The 19804-nt window shown below is 37.8% G+C and overlaps 1 protein-coding gene across 5 annotated transcripts in view; it reads left to right on the top strand.

Moving 5' to 3' along the window:
* The window catches only part of EBF1 (EBF transcription factor 1), a 449855-nt gene extending 435199 nt beyond the window's left edge, over positions 1 to 14656 (top strand). For 2 of the 5 annotated variants that reach the window (XM_040345067.1, XM_040345068.1), the window contains exons 12-17: positions 1236 to 1301; positions 2888 to 3065; positions 4403 to 4582; positions 9139 to 9333; positions 10936 to 11004; positions 14084 to 14656. In XM_040345067.1, coding sequence (XP_040201001.1) covers positions 1236 to 1301; positions 2888 to 3065; positions 4403 to 4582; positions 9139 to 9333; positions 10936 to 11003 — 687 coding nt within the window. In that variant the 3' untranslated portion in view covers position 11004; positions 14084 to 14656. The remainder of the gene's footprint in view (positions 1 to 1235; positions 1302 to 2887; positions 3066 to 4402; positions 4583 to 9138; positions 9334 to 10935; positions 11005 to 14083) is intronic. The other 3 variants (XM_040345069.1, XM_040345071.1, XM_040345072.1) reach the window with 2 other exon arrangements.
* The last annotated feature ends 5148 nt before the right edge of the window (positions 14657 to 19804 follow it).

Genomic DNA, 19804 nt, shown 5'->3' on the forward strand with positions numbered 1-19804 from the left:
TCAAATAAAAAAAAAATAATGACAGCAACAATACTGCAACTGAGCAAATTTCAGTGATTTTGATTTTGATTACATTATTGAATAATTTTTATTATAATTATATTATTATTTGTTATAATTATTTATAATTATTTATTATATTATAATTTATAATTTAATTTTTAAAAAAATGTCATACCCGGGATGCCTATTAGAATTTTGTTTGGTCAGATTTAAGTGCGTTATTTCTAAAAATTACAGGCCTACAATATAAAACGCCAAATTTCCTTGCAAATAATGGTACCGCTTTCAGCATGTTTTTTCTGAAAGAATCATGCCGCCAGGGAGGTTAATACAGTGTTCACCATTGAGTGCTCTTCCATATTTTTGGTATTGTATTCAATGTAGAGATTTGTAGAATTGGCACTACATGGAGCTCTTGCTCCTTTAACTCTGTTTTAGGCTTAACAACTGTTGGGATACAACCATACCAGGAGTGTTTATAATGAACTAGGGGAGCCATAGGATATTATTTACTAAAGGCAACCAGGATGTTCTCTTTGCATGGGAAGTTGCATTTTTCCAGGGAATATGCCCAAAAGCTTAATAAATGTGAAGTTTTACTTTGTAAAGTATACCCAATCACGTTCATGGAAAATGTAAAAAAAAATAAAGATTTTAGATCACATATGACTGGATGATGGAAGTCAGCAGAACTTCACCTCATTCACTAAGCTCTGGCACAAAATTGACTTGCAAAGTAAACAGCCTATTTGCCTTTAGTAGATCATCCCCATAGACTTTCATTGTGAGAAGGAGAAGAAAGCACTGAAGGGTGCAAGAAGGTTAGAATTACAAATTACGATTGTCTCTAATTGTTATCTAATTGTAAGTTACGTGCACAAGATATTTGATGAGATTATTTGCATGAAGAATAGTTATTTTGAATGTTTTCAAAGACATTGACAAAAATATAAATTTTCTTAAAATGGTATTCACTTTAAAATAAATGTATAAAATTATGCATTCCCTTTGACACTGGAAGACACAAGTACCAGGATCATACCTATTGAAATTAACAAAGGCTGCGACTTGGTTTGTCAAAATTGTCTTAATTGATTACTATGGGACAGAACATTTTGTACTTTTAAAAGGCACTGGTGGCCAAATTCTTCTTTAAGACACTTGGATGAAGTATGACTATTATTATTTCAATTTATAGATAAATTAATATCTTTGTCTGTATTTTCTTGTAGGAGGTCATTCTGAAGAGAGCAGCAGATCTGGTCGAGGCACTATACGGAATGCCACACAATAATCAGGTAACATATAACATTAACGTGATATTAAAGTCTTGTTTTTTACCTGCTCTGTGTAGTGGTTGTGCACAGAGAAACCCAGTTCCCCCTCTTCTATGGTCTCTCACCGGCACCCCTGACCCCTCCCTCCTGTTGAGTGCCCCCACAGCAAGTAGCTATCTATGTGGGAACCCGAGCTGAGCTGCTACTCTGTGTGTCCATTCAGACACAGAGCCATGGCTCAGGCACTCTCCTCATTGGCTCACTGACTTTGTTTGACAGCAGCAGGAGACAATTGAAAAACTGGCGCTGCTGGCACACTAAAATGGAGCATTTGGTATGCAGGCAGTGTGAACGAATCCTTTAGTGTCCCCTCTAATCTCAATTTTGTAGGCAATTCTGCCATCATCCTTAAATCCTATGTTTACTCCAATCAAAAAAGAAAATAACAGAATGAGCACAAGGTACATTACTTATGATCAATGCCATGTGTCCCTTGTGCTGCTGTCTCCTCCTTTAGTATACATTTTGCCCCTTCAACCCCCCCCCCCCCCCCCGCCAAAACCCCTATCAAGCATTAGATTGTCTGCCATTTAAAGATCCTGTTTCATTCATAGAAGACATTGTATGGCTTCTATAAATAAAGAAAATGGGATACAAAAAGAGGGGAAAGTCGTACACCTTTGATAGAATTTTTCTTGTGTTTTTTGTTTTGAGTAACCTTAGGTTTTAAAGTTACAACAACACTCAAGAATACTAACTCAATGTAGCTAAACACTCTCAATATATGGATCATTTGCACTAAGGTCTACCATGTGTATGTAATACTTTTGGAGGGACATAGACTAAGCTAGTCAGGTACAGTAACTGATGTAAATGGATTTATGATTTCTGTAATGTGTTGATGCCATATAAACAAATAAGATAACCACTTGCATTTATTATCTTCCTTAAAGTATAAATGTAACTTTGGAATATAAGTCAACATATGACTTCAAACCTAGTTGATCTGTTATGTTTCATTACACTGTAGCAAAACAATTACTGGTATGTGTAATTTTTATCATAAAAGTGGCAATTTCATACCAACATACAAAAAAAAATCACAGTAAACCCATTGTTTGCCAAATTGAAATCTAATGAATAAAGAACAGGAAAAGGCAAATTGTTACCCCCTTCTATAATGTATGATATGCCATGGCAAAATATGTCAAAGTAAGCTTCATGTGACTCCAGAGGAATAAGCCATGCATGCTGGGATATTTATGGGGGAAAAAAAGCCATGCATGCTGGGAAAAGTTAGCAGTCACTAGGGTAGTGATGGTGAACCTTGGCACCCCAGATGTTTTGGAACTACATTTCCCATTATGCCCATGCACACTGCAGTGTAGTTGAGAATCATGGAAAATGTAGTTCCAAAACATCTGAGGCATCAAGGTTTGCCATCACTGAACTAGGGAAATTCTCAGAAGAGTTATGAGCATTGCCTGTGTGCCCATTAATTGAAAGCTTACCATCCACTAATGACCATCAGCTAACTGATTTACACTGGAAGGGCTGCAGTGTGTTTTATTTGGATGTTTGATACTATGAGTGCCTTATTTTAACAGGAAATTATATTGAAAAGGGCAGCTGACATTGCCGAAGCGCTTTACAGTGTTCCAAGGAACCACAGCCAACTTCCTGGCCTCTCCAACTCCTCTGTACACCCCAGCATGATGGGAGTCAACTCTTTTAGCGGGCAACTCGCTGTCAATGTTTCTGAGCCATCACAAGTCACCAATCAGGGTAAGAAAAAATGTCACACTTTCTAATATGCGGTGCACGATAACTTATTTCAGGTATAAGATATATTGGTACATAAATACATTACTTATCTTACATCATTAGGTTTTTAGCATTTTGAATAGCATGTGATACAGGTCTGAATAAGGAAAAATAAACATTTATTAGATGACTTCAGTGTTTTCAGTGTGGAAAGTCAGGAATATGAAGGGGTTTCAGGCTGCATTTTAGTGTTATAGTTAACTTTTTAGAAAGCAAAAACAATCATGGGTGTCAATTAATGGGCTGCATTTAGTGATTCAAAGTGGCCCTTTCAATAACTTCATTAAATCTTTGAAAAAGTTCTACCTATGTCCAATAAAAATAAGTTCTTGAGCTCCAGTCACCTACTTTGAGATGATGTCATCAGTCTGCTGCAGGCAAAATAAGCAGTTCCTTAATTTCCTCTCTCCCAGGGATAAGACTGCAACATTGTCTGGCAAGTCACAAATTGAGAGGGGATGATCTATGTTAGGTAAATGTGAACACAGCCAAAACCTGCTCAGGCATAAAGATTAACATGATTGTGTCATCTACGGGCCAGTATCTAAGTAGAAGTAGATCCTGACCAGTGGCGGCCTGTCCATTAGGGGTGCATGGTTTTTTTTAAGCATGTGATTAGAGCCAGAGGCTCTTGTAGGCTTCAAAAAAGAGTGGTCTCGGGGGACAGAGCACTGCGTTCTGAGCCTACCCAGTTGTGTGACAATAGCGAATGAATATTTGCTATTATCACACTGATTCTCTCCTGGCCAATTAGGAAGAGGGTTGTGAGAGAGTTTTCCAATTGGCCAAAAGGAGAAGCCATCCTATTTGCCTATGAGGAGGACACGGAGGCGACACATCCAGGGACACAGAGAGACTGAGGGGGGAAGCCGCTGCCTGTCAGCACAGGGTGAGTGAACTGGCGATAGGGGGGTTATTGGTGTGGTGCAGGCTGGAGCGACGGGGTGGGGCTGGTGTCAGGTCCATCTGCCGCCCCCCGACCGATGGAGCACCAGCCGCCACTGATCCTGGATGGTGCCTGAACAAAGATGGCTCTGTCCTACAGGAGGAAAAGCAGGTGCAGATATTGTCAGGGGGCGTTCTGTTTACACTGTAAGAGGTAATACATAACTGAAACTGTCACACCTACAAACTTAGCATGTATGCATTAACATTGAGAAATATACATATCTGATGCCATTGCCATGTTCAAGACATTTTGAGGATTGTGTCCTGTTTTTTGTTTACACTGGAAGTGTTCTAGGAAGAATGAAAACAGAATTATTGATCATCTCTGATTTCTTGGTGTCATTCCTCAGGCTTCACCCGCAACACAAGCAGTGTATCACCCCATAGTTACGCACCCAGCACCACCCCCCAACAAACCAACTACAGCTCCGTCACAACCAGCATGAACGGCTACGGAAACACAGCCATGTCCAATCTCGCTGGATCGCCCAGCTTCCTCAATGGATCAGCTGCCAACTCACCTTATGCCAGTAAGTGTTTGTTTCATGGGGAGTGTGCAGAGATGTAAAGGGCTCAATCACACCAGTACATATAAAGATTCACATATGTTCTATGGGTTTTCTTTGTTTTCATTTTAAAGACTTTTAATGTATTTTACATGCAATCAGATAGATTGCAAAAAATTACAGCGCTTGCAACAAATGAATCAAATAACCATCAAAAATCTTATTGTACTATTAAAGTGCTCTAGTGCTCCAAAAAGCTTCAAACACTGTATACAATTACAAAAACACAATGCTTGAAACAGTGCAAAATTGATAAATGAACACAACAATTATAATATTAAATTATATTGCAATTACTTCCCAAAATAAGTGCTCTTGGTCTCCAATCCATTGAAAAGTGCAAAGTGCTTCAAACTTCCACTCTGTAATGTGACATACTCCCCTTCAGTGTACCCACTCACCAGATAAAATAGACCCCTAGTTTTTCAGTCAAATAGTCTGAAAATTTGTCTGGGAATTATGATTTGAACAGGTCCACAAGAGAGCTCTTCCAGCGTCATTAAAGTTGAGATATTAACCAGGAAAAAAGGAAAGGGAACTAATAGTGAATTTCTGTATGATAGGTGTTTATTGCGCAAACAAAAAGTTCCTACATACAAAACACCAAATTAAAATAGGCATGTAATCAAGTAGGATACAATCAAGGAACAATCATACAGAAATTCACTATAAATTCCCTTTCCTTTTTTCCTGGTAATAATTACAAATTTAATTATGCCAGGAGAGATCTCTTGTGGACCTGTTCAAATCATCACCAGCCAAATTTTCAGCCTACTTGACCCTTAGCGTCAAAAGCTAGGGGTTCACTTTATCTGGTGAGTGGGTACACTGAAGGGGAGTGTGTCACATTACAGAGTGGAAGTTAGAAGCACTTTGCCCTTTTCAATGGATTGGCACACCGGAGCACTTATTTTGAGACGTTATTGCAATGTAATTTAATATTATAATTTTTTGTTCATTTATCAACATTGCACTGTTTCAAGCATTGTGTTTTTGTAATTTTAAACAGTGTTTAAAGTTTTTTGGAGCACTAGAGTACTTTAATAATGCAATTTTGGATTATAAATCAACACAATTGTGATAACATTTTTGATGGTTATTTTGTTTCGGTTATTTCTTTCATTTGTTGCGAGTGCCGTAATTTATTTATTGCATGTTTCAAGTGATTATTTGCAAGTTCTATTCATATTAACAATTATTGTTTTTCACCTTAGAGCGAGTATATATTGTTTTCACAATCAGATAGATTGCATTTATGTTTCTTCAGAGGATACTACAGATCAAAAATGTACAGAAAACTTCCATCTATAGGCTCACTGAAAGTTTTTTTGTAAACTTTAGTGCACTTTTACACATAATACCACATTCTACATACAGCACTTTTTGTAATGCAGTGCCATACAAGCTTAAAATAGAGCTAAATGCATCAGTTTATCTGTTTCCCAAAACCCAAGGCCTCGTACACACGACCGAGAAACTTGTCGTAAAAGAAACATTGTTTTCCTCGACGAGTTCCTTGTCAGGCTTGTCGAGAATCTTGTCAAGCTTTCTTTGCGTACACACTGTCAAGACAAAATCTCATCGTTCTCAAACGCGGTGACGTACAACACATACAACAGCACTATAAAGGGGAAGTTCGATTCCACTGGCGCCACCCTTGGGGCTGCTTTTGCTAATCTCATGTTACTGCGTGTTAAGTAAATGTTTGGTGAGAGACGATTCGTGCTTTTCAATCTGTTACAGCGTGACGAATGTGCTATCTCCATTACGAACGCTACTTTTACCGAAGGTGCGCTCCCGTCTCATACTTTATTCTGAGCATGCGCGGGTTTCTAAGCATACACACAAACGTGTTTCTCGTCGTAAACCAGCCCGACGAGAAACACGACGAGGAAATTGAGACTCCCGACGAGAAAAAAGAGAACTTGTTCTCTTTTTTTCTCGTTGAGATCCACGACAGTTTACTCGACAAAAAACATACACACAACCGTTTTCCTCTGCAAAAAAGCTCTGCCACCAAGTTTCTTGATGGATTTTGTCGAGGAAAACGGTTGTGTGTACGAGGCCTTACATTCAAGGCATGCCATGAAAGTCACAGTTGTTTCTGCTCCCAATCAAGCTCTCAAGCCATCAGATAGCCATCAGGCTAATATGGCAGCTTCCTTGGCTGTAAAGCAGTGGTTCTCAACTCCTGTCTTTGGGACCCACTAACAGGCCAGGTTTGCAAGATAACTGAAATACATCAAAGGTAATATAATTTGCTGCTCAGTGATTGTAAAATTCCAGTCTGCATCTCCCCAAGTTAATACTTAAAATCTGGCCTGTTCGTGAGTACTTAGGGCAGGAGTTGGGAACCACTGTTGTAAAGAATAGGAGGGTTTAGTTTTGCTTTAAGGACTTAACTGGTTTTAAGGATAAAATATACCTTTACATGTATTTCCAAGTGCTCTGGAACCATTTATTCAAATTTGCTATGCAAATCTCAAGTTCAGGAAGGATACCTGGCCTGCCTCTTCCCATGTCCCGCTCCCCACTATTGGTCAATGAGGCCACATATAACATTAAAGGAGCAATAGCTAGTGGACTTTGAGGGGTGAGGCATTTGTCATATTTTTAAAGCCAGGGTTTATTTAAGAGTATTTGGGGATTTTAGAGTTCCCAAGGTGAGTTTGCAGGTAACTTAAGTGTCTGCTTTTCTTTTTTGATGCCAGTTTACTTAAGGTTTGGTTCACATTATTGCAATGTTACTTTAATGTGATTTGCAGTGTGAATATGTGGCGCAATTTTGATGCAACTTTGCATATTTTATCGGGCGAGGTCATACTGTACATTGCACCAAAGTAGTGCAGGAACCTTTTCCAAAATCGCACCGCTTTGAGTTGCTTTGATTAAAATGGATACCATTAAAAACAATAAGATTTCCCTTGCCATGCAATTCTGTGCCAACCAAGTTGCATCAGAATTCGCACTAGAGTGAACCAGGCCTAAGTATACAGGTGAATTTGTGTTTACTTTAGTGTGATTGTAACATTGTAGCTTTCATTTGGACAATAACAGGCTCAGTCCAAAATGTTTAAAGTAGAAGTCCAGTCAAATACTATCTAAGCCTAAACCTGCTCCCACTCCCATTCTAAGCCCTGTTCTAAATACCTTGTAAAGGAAAAATGTTTATAATGATCTTTTCTGAGAGCATTCAGGTCACATGATCAGTTCCCAGCAACGGCTTCAGTGTGTAGAGGAGAGACAGCCACCAATGGGTACCCATATCAAGTCTATGGGTGTTGTCACCAAATAGTCATTGCAGCAGTTGTTGGTTATCTCTCCTCTTCACTGAAGCTGATCGCTGTGAGATCATGCGCCCGCACAGAATAGTAAGTATTGACATCTTTCCTTTACAGGTTCGTTAATATAGGGTTTAGAATGGGAGTATGAGCAGGTTTAAGCTTAGAGAGTATTTTACTGCACTTCTACTTTATTCTGAATACTCCCACCACCACTTGTGTGACTGACTGATTTTTACATGGAAATAGTTTACAATACCTTTAACTCTCAGTGAAAATCCTGTTGCTTGTGTCACACTCATGTGCACTGTGCTGGCAGAGCTGAGTAACAGCCATACCCCTCAGCCCAACTGTCCTCACACTGACAGAGCTGGGAAGGTGGAGTGTCTGAAAAGGTCTGTTACAATACTGAGAGCACTGAGTCTTATTTGAGTGGTCAATCATATTTAAACATCCTGTACAACTACTGTAACAGGACAGAAAAGGTTACACTATGAAAATGGAGGTTGTTAGTACAAAGTCTGTTCAACTGCATAACCAATTCTGTGACTTAAATTAGGCTTAAACTAGACATTTAAGCATTCAATTCTTAATGACCATCTAGTGTTCAGTAGTTTTACACACTGCAGCACCGCTAAAACTGTGTTAAAGCGCCAGTCATTTTTGCAGTGCTTTTTCAGGTGCTAGCGGGGCGGTTTATTAAAAAAAAAAAAAGTCCAGTTTTGCAGTGCTTTCAAATTGCTTTTAAGGTGCTTTGGAAGCTCTCCCCATTCATTTCAATGGGCAGGGGCGTTTTGGGAGCACTATTTATAGCGCTCCCAACCCGCCCCAAAGATGGTGCTTGCAGAACTTTTTATAACATTCCGCATGCGCACCGCCTAATTGTGAAAGCACTCATTGCAATGAATGGGAGGCAGCTTTCAGGCACTTTTCAGAGGTTATTTCTAGTGTTAAAATGCCTAAAAACTGCCTCAGTGTGAAAGGGGTCTTACACACATACTCCATGTTAGTAAATGTTCTTATAATTAATTTGATATATTAATATTAATAATTTATGATCCATAGTGTTTTATTTGTAGTACACACTGCTTTAATATAAAATATTTGTTTAGTAGTTATAATTTTTGCTATATATACCACATCTGTAACAAGCTATGTTATAGTATTTTGTGTCGCACACAATGGATCTGATATGATTCAGATTCTGTATATTGACACCTCATATCATTTGTCTTGTAGTTGTTCCATCCAGTCCCACAATGGCCTCATCCACCAGCCTCCAGTCCAACTGTAGCAGTTCCTCTGGAATCTTCTCCTTCTCTCCAGCCAATATGGTGTCAGCTGTCAAACAAAAGAGCGCTTTTGCCCCTGTAGTCCGACCTCAGGCCTCACCACCTCCCACCTGCACCAGTTCCAATGGAACCAGCCTACAAGGTGAGAGGAAACCCCTTCCTAGAAACACGTATTCCCCACAGAGAAAAGCCACCCGTTATATGGAGACTGCTTTACATACTGAATCTGTCCCAGTCAGCCATTTTGTTTAATTAAGACAGACAGACACCTGCAGAGATTAATCAGCCATTTTGTGAAACTATTCAGTTAGCCAGACAGCATGCATAATGAAGCCAGCTTGTTTTTGACAGGAATTCACTGAAACAGAATGGAGCCAGCCATTCTGGGTCTGTATCAGTGTTTTCTTACTAAGAACTGCAGTTACTGTACAGTCCAATGACCACCAATCAGATTAAAACTTTCAGGGTAACTCTGGTGCTGATTGGTGGCTCAGGCTGGGTTCACACAGGTGCGAATAGAATGTGAGTTTCTCCGCATCCAATTCGCATGTCAGCAGATTGTGATCAGCTCTCTATGGAGCCGGTTCACACATCTCTGGAGCGGCTTCGGTGCGAATTGCACAGGGTCTGGTGCGTCTCCATTCACCATTTCAGGTCTGATTTCAGCCCGAATTTTAGGCTGAATTCAGAGCTGACACAGACAATGTCAGCTCCAAATTCAGCCACAAATTCTGGCTGAAATCGGACCTGAAATAGTGAATGGAGACGCACCAGACTCCATACTGTGAGCCACCCTGTTCCTTAGTGTGAACCCAGGCTTAGGAGTAGTTAACAGTTCTTTAGAAGGCACACTTATTACAAAAAAGCACTTAAAGTGTTATTAAACCCTCAGTGTTTTTTTTGTCCCATACATTGAGCACAAAAAATTCAACATTCCCAAGTAAACTGTTAAAATTCCTACCCCAGCACTTGCAGTTTGAATGCTTTTGGCTCCTGCTCTCTCCTCATTGCTTCCCTGAACTTCCAGTCTTCACAGGAAAGAGTTAACAGTAGTCTGGAGTCAGACTGTTAGCTTGGAGAAGAGAGGAGCAGGGGAATGCCTTGCCATCCAAAGCTACAGGGCTGTGTTTTCCCAATGATGTACACATTGTAGGGAGACACAACTGCCTAGATGCAAGGATGGCTCCATAGGTGCTGCAAGAGAAAGAAAAGATAAAGAGGCTGCATACTTAGTAAGTAATTAAATCAGCTGCTGAAGTACTTGGGTTTAATATCACTTGAAGGGCTAATAATGCAGTCTGTGTTTTACCTGGTATATATTGATATTATGTAATAATAAGTATTGATCTAACATGTTGCATGAACGGTTCAGTCTGAAAATTCAAAATAACTTTACGCCCGCAAAATTACACTTGTTTCAGAAATGTTCCTGATGTGTTTTTATGAATACTATAGAAGAAGAGAAGAGTAATCATTGTTGATATATGTTTTACCATGCTATGCCAACTACTAACACAAAGATAACACAAAATGGTTTCTGTGATGTCACAATTTACCTAGCTTTGGCATTAATATCAGTTATTGGCAAATGACTATAGTAGCAAAATGGACTAAATCAACAAATCAAAAATGCAGTTTTTGCACCTAATTTCCCCAAACCTTTACATATAGCATAAGCCCTTATGATAGGGGTCACCAGTATGTTCCCTGGTAACTAATTTGCCCTTTTGTCTTCCCTCATCAGACCAGTCTTTTGTGGACACTGGCAAGTTCCTCAGTACAGGCTCTCTGCAGGGCTTGGCCTTCTCCTGAAGTATGTGATCAATTCTTCCCATTTTCTGCTCCTGTCGTGTTTCTGTGTTCTGTCCTTGTCTATTGCTCAGAGATGACATATCACACATATATCTCCACCAGGGCCTGACATGTCAGCAGCAGCTTTCTTGAGCCAAGAAAACATTGTGGTGTCCCTTATTGCATGAGAGATGGGAAATTCCACTTATTTAACCTGCCTTAGGAAAATGGCAATTTCATTCTGATTGGTTCTAATAAATCAGTTTTTTAAAAAGAGCCACCAGAGCCTACAGCTATACATAAAGGCTAGTTAAAAGGCCCAGGTTCATACTATTATTTGGTTTATAAATGATATAGGGTCTAGTACTATTTCGGTCTTCACAGATGACACCAAGCTATGCAGTAGAATAACATCCTTACAGGATGTCTCCAACTTAAAACATGACCTCAATGCAATACACTGGGCAACTGTGTGGCAAATGGGGTTTAATGTTGGGGACTAACAATATGCATGCATCATACATACTAGGAGGAGTACAACTGGGGGAGTCAATGGTGGAGAAGGTAGATCATAAGCTTAATAATAGCATGCAATGCCAAGCTGTTATTAAGAGAGGTATAGACTCCAGAGAGAGAGAGAGAGATCATTTTGCCCCTGTACAAATCATTAGAAAGACTTTATCTGGAATATGCAGTTCAGTTTTGGGCACCAGTTCACAAAAAGGATATTGCGGAACTGGAGAAAGTACAGAGAAGGATAACCAAACTGATAAGAGGAGCTCAGATTAGAGTAACTAAATGTATTCTCTCTTGAGAAGAGGAGATTAAGGGAGGATATGATTAACATGTATAAATACATAAATGGTCCATATAGCCATATAGTGAACTTGGTGTATAGCTAATTACTTTGAGGTCATTACATAAGACAAGGGGGCACTCTTTACGTCTGGAGGAAAAGTGATTTAATCTCCAAATATGGAAAGGCTTCTTCACAGTAAAATCTGTGTAAATGTGGAATAGACTCCCTCAATAGGTGGTTCTGGCCAGCTCAGTAGATTGTTTTAAGAAAGGCCTGGATTCTTTCCTAAATGCACATAATATAACTGGATACTAATATTTTGAAGAAAAGTTGGCTCAGAGAATAGCTGATTGTCTCAAATTGTATCACGCATTATTAGGGGGGGGGGTTGCCTGTAGGGGTTTTCTATTTGTGTGTGTGTTGTTGTTTTTTTCTATGTCAGTTGAACTGTATGGACTTGTGTGTTTTTTCAACCAGATTACCAAGTAACTATATAACTATGTTGTCAAAGTTAATAAGCTCTGGAACAAGTCATAGAGGCATGTATTCATCTAACATTTTCACATTGAATGTCTGTATCAAAAATGATCAGCACACACCTAAAACCTACCTGACTTAGTTACCCATCTCACAAAGCACAGCAATTTTCAGTACATTTGGAAGTGTTTAATAAATATGAAACTAATGTTAACATTGGTTGTCATGAAGTATGATGGGTTTCAGTCAGTTTTGTTTTCAAATTTACACATTTATAAATGGGTGTGAACATTTTTTATTTTTATTTTCAAATCTTTAAATAAAAATTTAATTTTTCAAAATTATTCAAGGGATAACTTCAATTGTAGCAGCTGTAGTTTCCCTCCTCCCTAACAGTATGCAAACAAAGTCTTAAACTTACCTGTCCCTACTGCTCATAGATCTTTACCATGCCGTCCACTGGGAGCTACTGAGCCTTCTAACAAAAAGACAGAGCTAGAGTTATTACAGCAGGTGGACTAAACATTAAGTCCATATCATCTTGCCCATGCAAGGTTAAGTAACAATGTTTCTTCAAAGCCCCCAACCCCCTTATACTTACCACTTCTTCCTCCTTTGTAGCTGGCTACCATATTATACTATAACTTCAAGGTATGGTGGAGCATATGGCCTACTCTTGTCCTCCTCTGTTACAATGCTCAGGCATAGCAGCCAATTACTAGGCTCAAGCTAGTTACGTGTCTGGGGGAGAGTAGCATCACTACTCTCCTGGGTTGCTGACACCAATTATTTCAGCAGCAGTGGAGGAAGAAGTGGCCAGGAAACACGGGAAAGCTAGGTATAAGGGACTGTGGAGGGGAGCTTTACATGGGCATGAGCAAGGTGTTTCTTTAAGCAGCTACACAAGAATATCTGCGTTTTGTTAAAATAAAACATAAGAAATATTGCAAAAAAAAAAAAAATGTCCATACATAGAGAGGTTACTGCACTGTAACACCAAATGTATTCCTTTCCTATGATAAACCCTACTTTTTGCGTCCCCCTGTCAGAACACAATACACATAGCAGGGTCTGACCTGAGCTGTCAGTAAGTAGTAGTGTATTAGTAGTAGTGTACTAGTAGTGTGTACGGGGCTTAAGAGTACATTATCTCATATCCCAAACCTAGTCATACACATGTTGTAGATCCTGCTAGTGTTTTTTGATTGCTTGAAGATTTTTAGCATTGCAAGCCTAGGGTGATCTCCACATAGCTACAATGCTCTCCCATTTAGCTACTACACCCCCCCCCCCTATAAGTTCTCATAATTTATTTGCATGACACTAACAATACACTACAAGTCATCTTTTATGCAGGCTGAAGGATTTATGATGAATATTGTGACCCTACATTAAAGGTCCTTCAAAAGATACCAGCTTCTTAGTAGCAGCATTACAAAACCTGCCCAGCAAAGTGTTAGGCTGCACTCATCAACACCAAACTTTGCTAACCACGAAGACTGAGCCTTCTGCTTCATGCACAAGAAAATAAAACAAGGTGACAGATTTGCCACTATTTTATCGCTTCCTCAAAGTTCTTGGGAGAGGAAGTCTGTTAAGTTTCAGAAGGCCATGTAGGAATATGATATCCTGCCTTCCCTACGGGCAAGCAAGAAACCCATATTGCCTTATAGAAGAAATGTCTTCTTTGACTAGAATAGATAAATGTTGTGATTTTAAGACTAGGTTGTACAACATCAACGTAATGTTTGTTAGTCTTTTTATTGTTCTATGTTGGTTTTATTGAGTCTTGTTTGTACTTATACTTTGTTATGTTTCACTACAGCTATCTCTGGGATGATTGCACCTCCCATGTGAAACAAATCACTGAGGAACTCATCTGGGGTTTACTGTTAGAGAAATTCAACTCTCAAGTTTGGAAAGAACTCCTTTCTCTCGCTCCGACCGAGAGCACCTTTTAACTCAGGCCTCTGTATAGAGGAACCATAGAACTGCGGATTTAGACAATGGCAAACACACAAAGAAAGACTTTACGATCACAAAAATTGTTTGTCAATCACATTATTGTCTTGGATCTCTGGACTGCCTAAATGTGTCACAGGACAAGATCTTCAAAGAACCTTGGGCACCAACATTACCATTACCATGTGCTTGACACAATGTCCTTGGCTAGATATGCACCAAGAGCTTTTAGATATCTATTCTTCTAAAATGATACTTCACCAACCATCTGAATGAAACTGAGAAGATCATTTTATAGTCATGAAGAGATGTCCACTTTTTTGCTATGTGTTTTGTAATTATTTTGAAATGCCATAAGAGAATGATGATTGACAGAGTGTTTTTGTTGCTTTAGGTCTGGTTATCCTGAGCCTGAAATTATTTTAGGCTGCTAAAATGGAAAAGGTCAAGAGCAAAGAGTGGGTACTAAGACCTGGTCTATTATTTGACCGTCTCGTCATAGCATGAATCATTTTAATATTGGTTTTGAAACTCTATATCAGTCCATTAGTACCCCCTTCCTTTATCACTATTTACCTTACTCTTAAAGTTATCTCTTAGAGTTGGGTGATAGGAGATGTTAAAGAAGCTGTGACTGGGTCTGTTGATGCCCAAGCTAAATGGTAGTCTTTTAAAACTGTGTGCCCTTGGATTTAGCCAAATAACCTTATTTATGGCTATCAGAATCAGGCATCTGTTTAGGGCTTTTATAGATGAAAAATATTTCCATTAACCAACCTAGCCAGGTGCAAAGCTAGCCTTCAGCCAAATCATGGTCCTTCAGCATTTACATATTCCATATTTAAGTCAAGTGCAATTCACTAAAGAACATTAGCTGTTTTTTTTTTTTTTATTATTTCATTTTGACAAACATGTTTACAGCTACTGAGCTTTGGTAAATAAAGCACAAATTGCTGAATCTAAGAGTTGCGTGGGCCAGGAATAAGCATTTTAATCCCCTCTCTGTTGAATGACCCAAACTGCATCGCAGATAGGAGAGCAAAGTGATATTTAATTTTCCATATCCCTTTTTTATTCAGTGTTGTGGTCTGTATCTAGTTATAAATAATGTAGAATATTTTATGAATTTGTAATTTTGCATTTTTTTTGTCTTATTTAGTTGATATATATATAGATCTATCTATCTATCTATCTATCTATCTATCTATCTATCTATCTATCTATAGATAGATAGATAGATAGATAGATAGATAGATAGATAGATATATATATATATATATATATATATATATATATATATATATATATATATATATATATATAGATAGATAGATCTATATATATATATATAGATAGATCTATATATATATCATTTTTGCCAAAGTCCTATTTATATGGGAAAATCTTCTTTCTAAGTGTTGTGTCTGCCAACAGTAAAGAGAAAAACAAAGCCGCACTTCACACAACAGAAAGGGATGCTTTTTGTTTTTAAAGATGAGCAAGCCTTTTTATTTTTAGTTTATTATTTGTAAGGGGAATTTGTAAAATATCCATATAAATAATGTATTTATCTCTGAAATTTGTACAGTCCTCAACCCATTTTATTTTATTGTGTATGTTACAATGTGAAATGTGCAGACTTTTTTCTATTGTTTATTATGCTTGATGAACACATTTTTTTCTTTTGCTTTTTATTAATGTAATTTTTTTCACTTTATGTTGAAACAAATTTTAAGTTCTTTATCGACACCTGAATTGTTTTTTTTTTTATTGTTGATATTTTTATACATTCGAACTTCCTTTGCTCTATTAAGTTTTTATGCTGATGAAAGAATGTATTGTCTGAATGGATCTAAGTGTAACATTGGAGCTGTGGCTTTGAAGGTGCATTCAGGTTTACATTAAATTATTACATTTTAAAAGGTATTAAAATCTAAGATCTCACATGATTAGTTCATGCACTAAAACATAACTAAAATTTCAGTCTACAAAGTATACATAGCATGTGAAATTACTCTAACCTATATAGAAATTAAAGTAGTACTAAACCCTCCTATCCTGCTATCCTGCAGATCTATATAGATCTGCAGTTGTTATGGTGCTGCACAGATGACCAGCTATAATGCCAACCATTTGAAGGCTTAAAAATTTGGTTGAGAGGTGACATTAGCCGACAGGCATGCCTTGAATGTAGCATACACTGCGCATGCACTAATAGGCAGAATGAAAGTGAAACTACTGCAGAAAACATAATCGGCATGATTAAAGGTTTAATGGCATTTATTGAATATTTCTATCTTGAGCATTCTTTTCCAATAGCTACATTGGCGGGTTTATTTCTACTTTAGAATATTTTAATACAATATGCGCTATTCTATGTCATGAGTTATTTTAGGAAAGATGAGGCTCACCAGTTGGAATTTATGGCAGCCTTCTTTGGTATTACTTGACAGGCAGTCTATTGTGTATAATAAATTACCTACAATACAATACAATACATATTTACTTCACTTCAGAAAAACTCCTTTTACATATAAGTCCTCAAATGTTATTAAAGCTCCTCTATATAGGAATACTGATACTTTAATGTTCTCCACCTTCATAAGCATTACTCTCCTCAGCATATCCAGTTATCCTCAGGTTCTTCAAAGAAATTACAGTCACTGGCTTAAGTTGGTGTCATTGGGCTGCAGCTATAAGCTTCTGGTAGCTCCTGTGTTGTACAGGAAGACCATTCGCTTTGGTGCATGACGTAACTGCCCTGGAAGCTTCTGTTTTGATGATCAAGGGTTTATCCCCTTCATTTGTTCCATCGCCGATTAATAAATTAAAAAAAATACATATATCTAGCATAGGCATATAAATAAACACAATACAATTAGCACATAGATAGCCACAGATCATACTACACATACTGTATACACACTACTGTACTACAATGGTTATCGTTTTGCTGTGTTCGTAAAGCAGGAAGGGTCCTGAACATGTGCATTGGCTGACATGAGAAAGGTGTCAGCTGGACAATAAAAAGGTACACCATCATGCTTTCTGTGTCTGGTCCACAGGGAACAAAAGTACATTTCTTGCATCATGGTATATTTGGTAGGCACACCAATGAGCACACTGTTTCTCAGTTAACTAACTAGTCTGGGAACTAATGACTCAATTAACTGAGTTAAAGCAAACCTTTCAAGAAAACTATCTACATTGCTCTGCAATGAGAAGTATGTTGTTTGAGTTCTATGCTACTCATTGCACTTCTGAAAAGCTCTATGCCAATCTGGTAAAATATCCAAGAGTTCTTAGTCAACTGGTCATGGATTGTTTTATATCAACAATGACTACACGTATCTATAGGCCTCCAAAGCCTTATGAGACTTCAGAGACTGTGAGGGAAAGATAAACTACATGTGACACACAGCTCTTTGACTTCCAGTCTATAGATTATGCCTGTGAGTGTTGAATTTGGCCTTTATAAGTTGTTAGGCACAATTAGTCAAGTACTGATTTGTGTAAAGACTGAATGCACCTAATTGAGTTACAGTAAATTAATGAATTTGTGGCACTGATGGGTTGAATGTTTTCGTCCTTTTCTTCTGTCATATGCATGTCCATAGAATGTGGGAAGGGGAATTTTATACAAAGGGTGAACATACTTTCGTTTTGAAGTCCTTTTGAACATTTTACTTGCGTTCTTCACATGAATATAAACCAGCAGTTTGAATGCCTTAATGCCTGTCATAACCATTCAACTTGTATCCTACCCACTGCCCATTCACCACCATCAGAGAAAACAAAAACTTATGGAGAAGCACAAGAAAAACTTGTTTTCATACTCTGAAATAATTATATATTTTTTAGATATTGAATATGTGGGGTGGGAGCTAAGGCCTCAGATTTGTGTTTTTATTTTTCTTCTAAATGAAGAATGCAGGCAGATAAGGATCCATTTCACTGGTAGAAAAAATAGAATGATATGTCATTGATATGCCTGAGATTCAAAGCCTCTTCTAAATCAAAAAGGCTACAATAGAAGCCATAATTTTCTTCTTGGTCATAGTATAACGTGAAAGTTTTTTGCTAACTGCTATTATGGAAACAATTAAAAATATGTTAAAAGTCCAACACTTTAATAGCTAACCTTTATCTTTTTTTTATTTTTTTATTTCCCTCTCCCATAAAGTCTGCATGCTGAAAGAACATTGAGGTTTCCCAGAAATGTAGGCCTTAATTATCATTGAGCAGTGTCCAAAGAAGAACTGTCTGAAATGCCCTTAGCAATCACATCTTACTACCATTTTAAAGTGGATCTGTAAAGTTAGAATGGTACTATCTTATAGGGATGATCTACAGCTGGTAATTATGCCTAAGCATTAAGATTTACCTTTTGTCTTGTTCTTGTAAAAATAGCAGGGCGCTTCCTGTGCCTTGAGCTTAATACCTGTATATCTGCAGTGTGGGATAATCTAAGGCACTGCTGTCTGTGACTGCTAGTTACAGGAGATCTGGAGTGGGATTTTGTGATGTTATCACCGTGTGGCTCACTGTTCACCTTGCTGGAGAGTTGGATGTACCTCACTACTTACAGTACAAGCATCTCTCTGCTTTTGCTTCCTTCAATTTTATGGCATTATGCTTTTTGCGGCTCTGCTGCTTATTAAATATCCCCCTACCAGTCATCAGAATAAGAGTCATGCAGGAGCTTGGTGTGACATGAGGAAACAAAGCCTTGCTCGTTAACCAAGATGGCCACCTCCACACTAGACATGTGCATGATGAAAAAATTTGTTTCATTTAGTTTCATTTTGATTAGTTAATCTAGTTATTTTGTTTAGTTAAATTTGGTTGATTCGTTTTTGGAATTTGTATTCGGAATTCATATTCGGAATTTTATTCTAATTTACCTATTTTTCTCCATTCAAAATTATCAAATTCATAATTTTTGAATCAGTCGAAACAAAAATGTTACAATGTTTTCGATTTGAATGCAGCAAAGTGTTTTTATTTTTCTTCTAAATGAAGAATGCAGGCAGATAAGGATCCATTTCACTGGTAGAAAAAAAAAATTAGAATGATATGTCATTTAAATGCCTGAGATTCAAAGCCTCTTCTAAATCCAAAAGGCTACAAACAAACAAAAGAAAAATCTACATCAAATGATTACAATGACTCTTTAAATCACCTTTGGCTTAACAAAACAGCATTATTTTGAAATGGTACTCCAATAACACACACAGTCTTTGATTTCAGCAATAGTGAGGATTCGACTGGAGTACAATGTAAAATTCGATTCGAATTTCAGTCCGAATTTCCGAAATTCCGAAATTCGTTATTTACAGCATTTGGTAAAATTTGATTAATATGTAATTCAGGTATTCGGATATATCCGAATTGCCAAATAACTCCACACACAGAGGTACAGAACTAAAGAAGGCATGGCTAGTCAGTAATGGAGAAAAGATCAGCAGCAGGCAGTATATAGGCAATACTAGTGACTAGATCTTTGCCCCTTTCTTTCTTTTTTTTTGGACAGAACATCCACAGTTCAGGTTCTTTCTAAACCTGATCTGAAATCACATTTGCA

The sequence above is a fragment of the Rana temporaria genome, chromosome 3 (genome assembly GCF_905171775.1).
Source record: "Rana temporaria chromosome 3, aRanTem1.1, whole genome shotgun sequence".
Taxonomy (NCBI): Eukaryota; Metazoa; Chordata; class Amphibia; order Anura; family Ranidae; genus Rana; species Rana temporaria.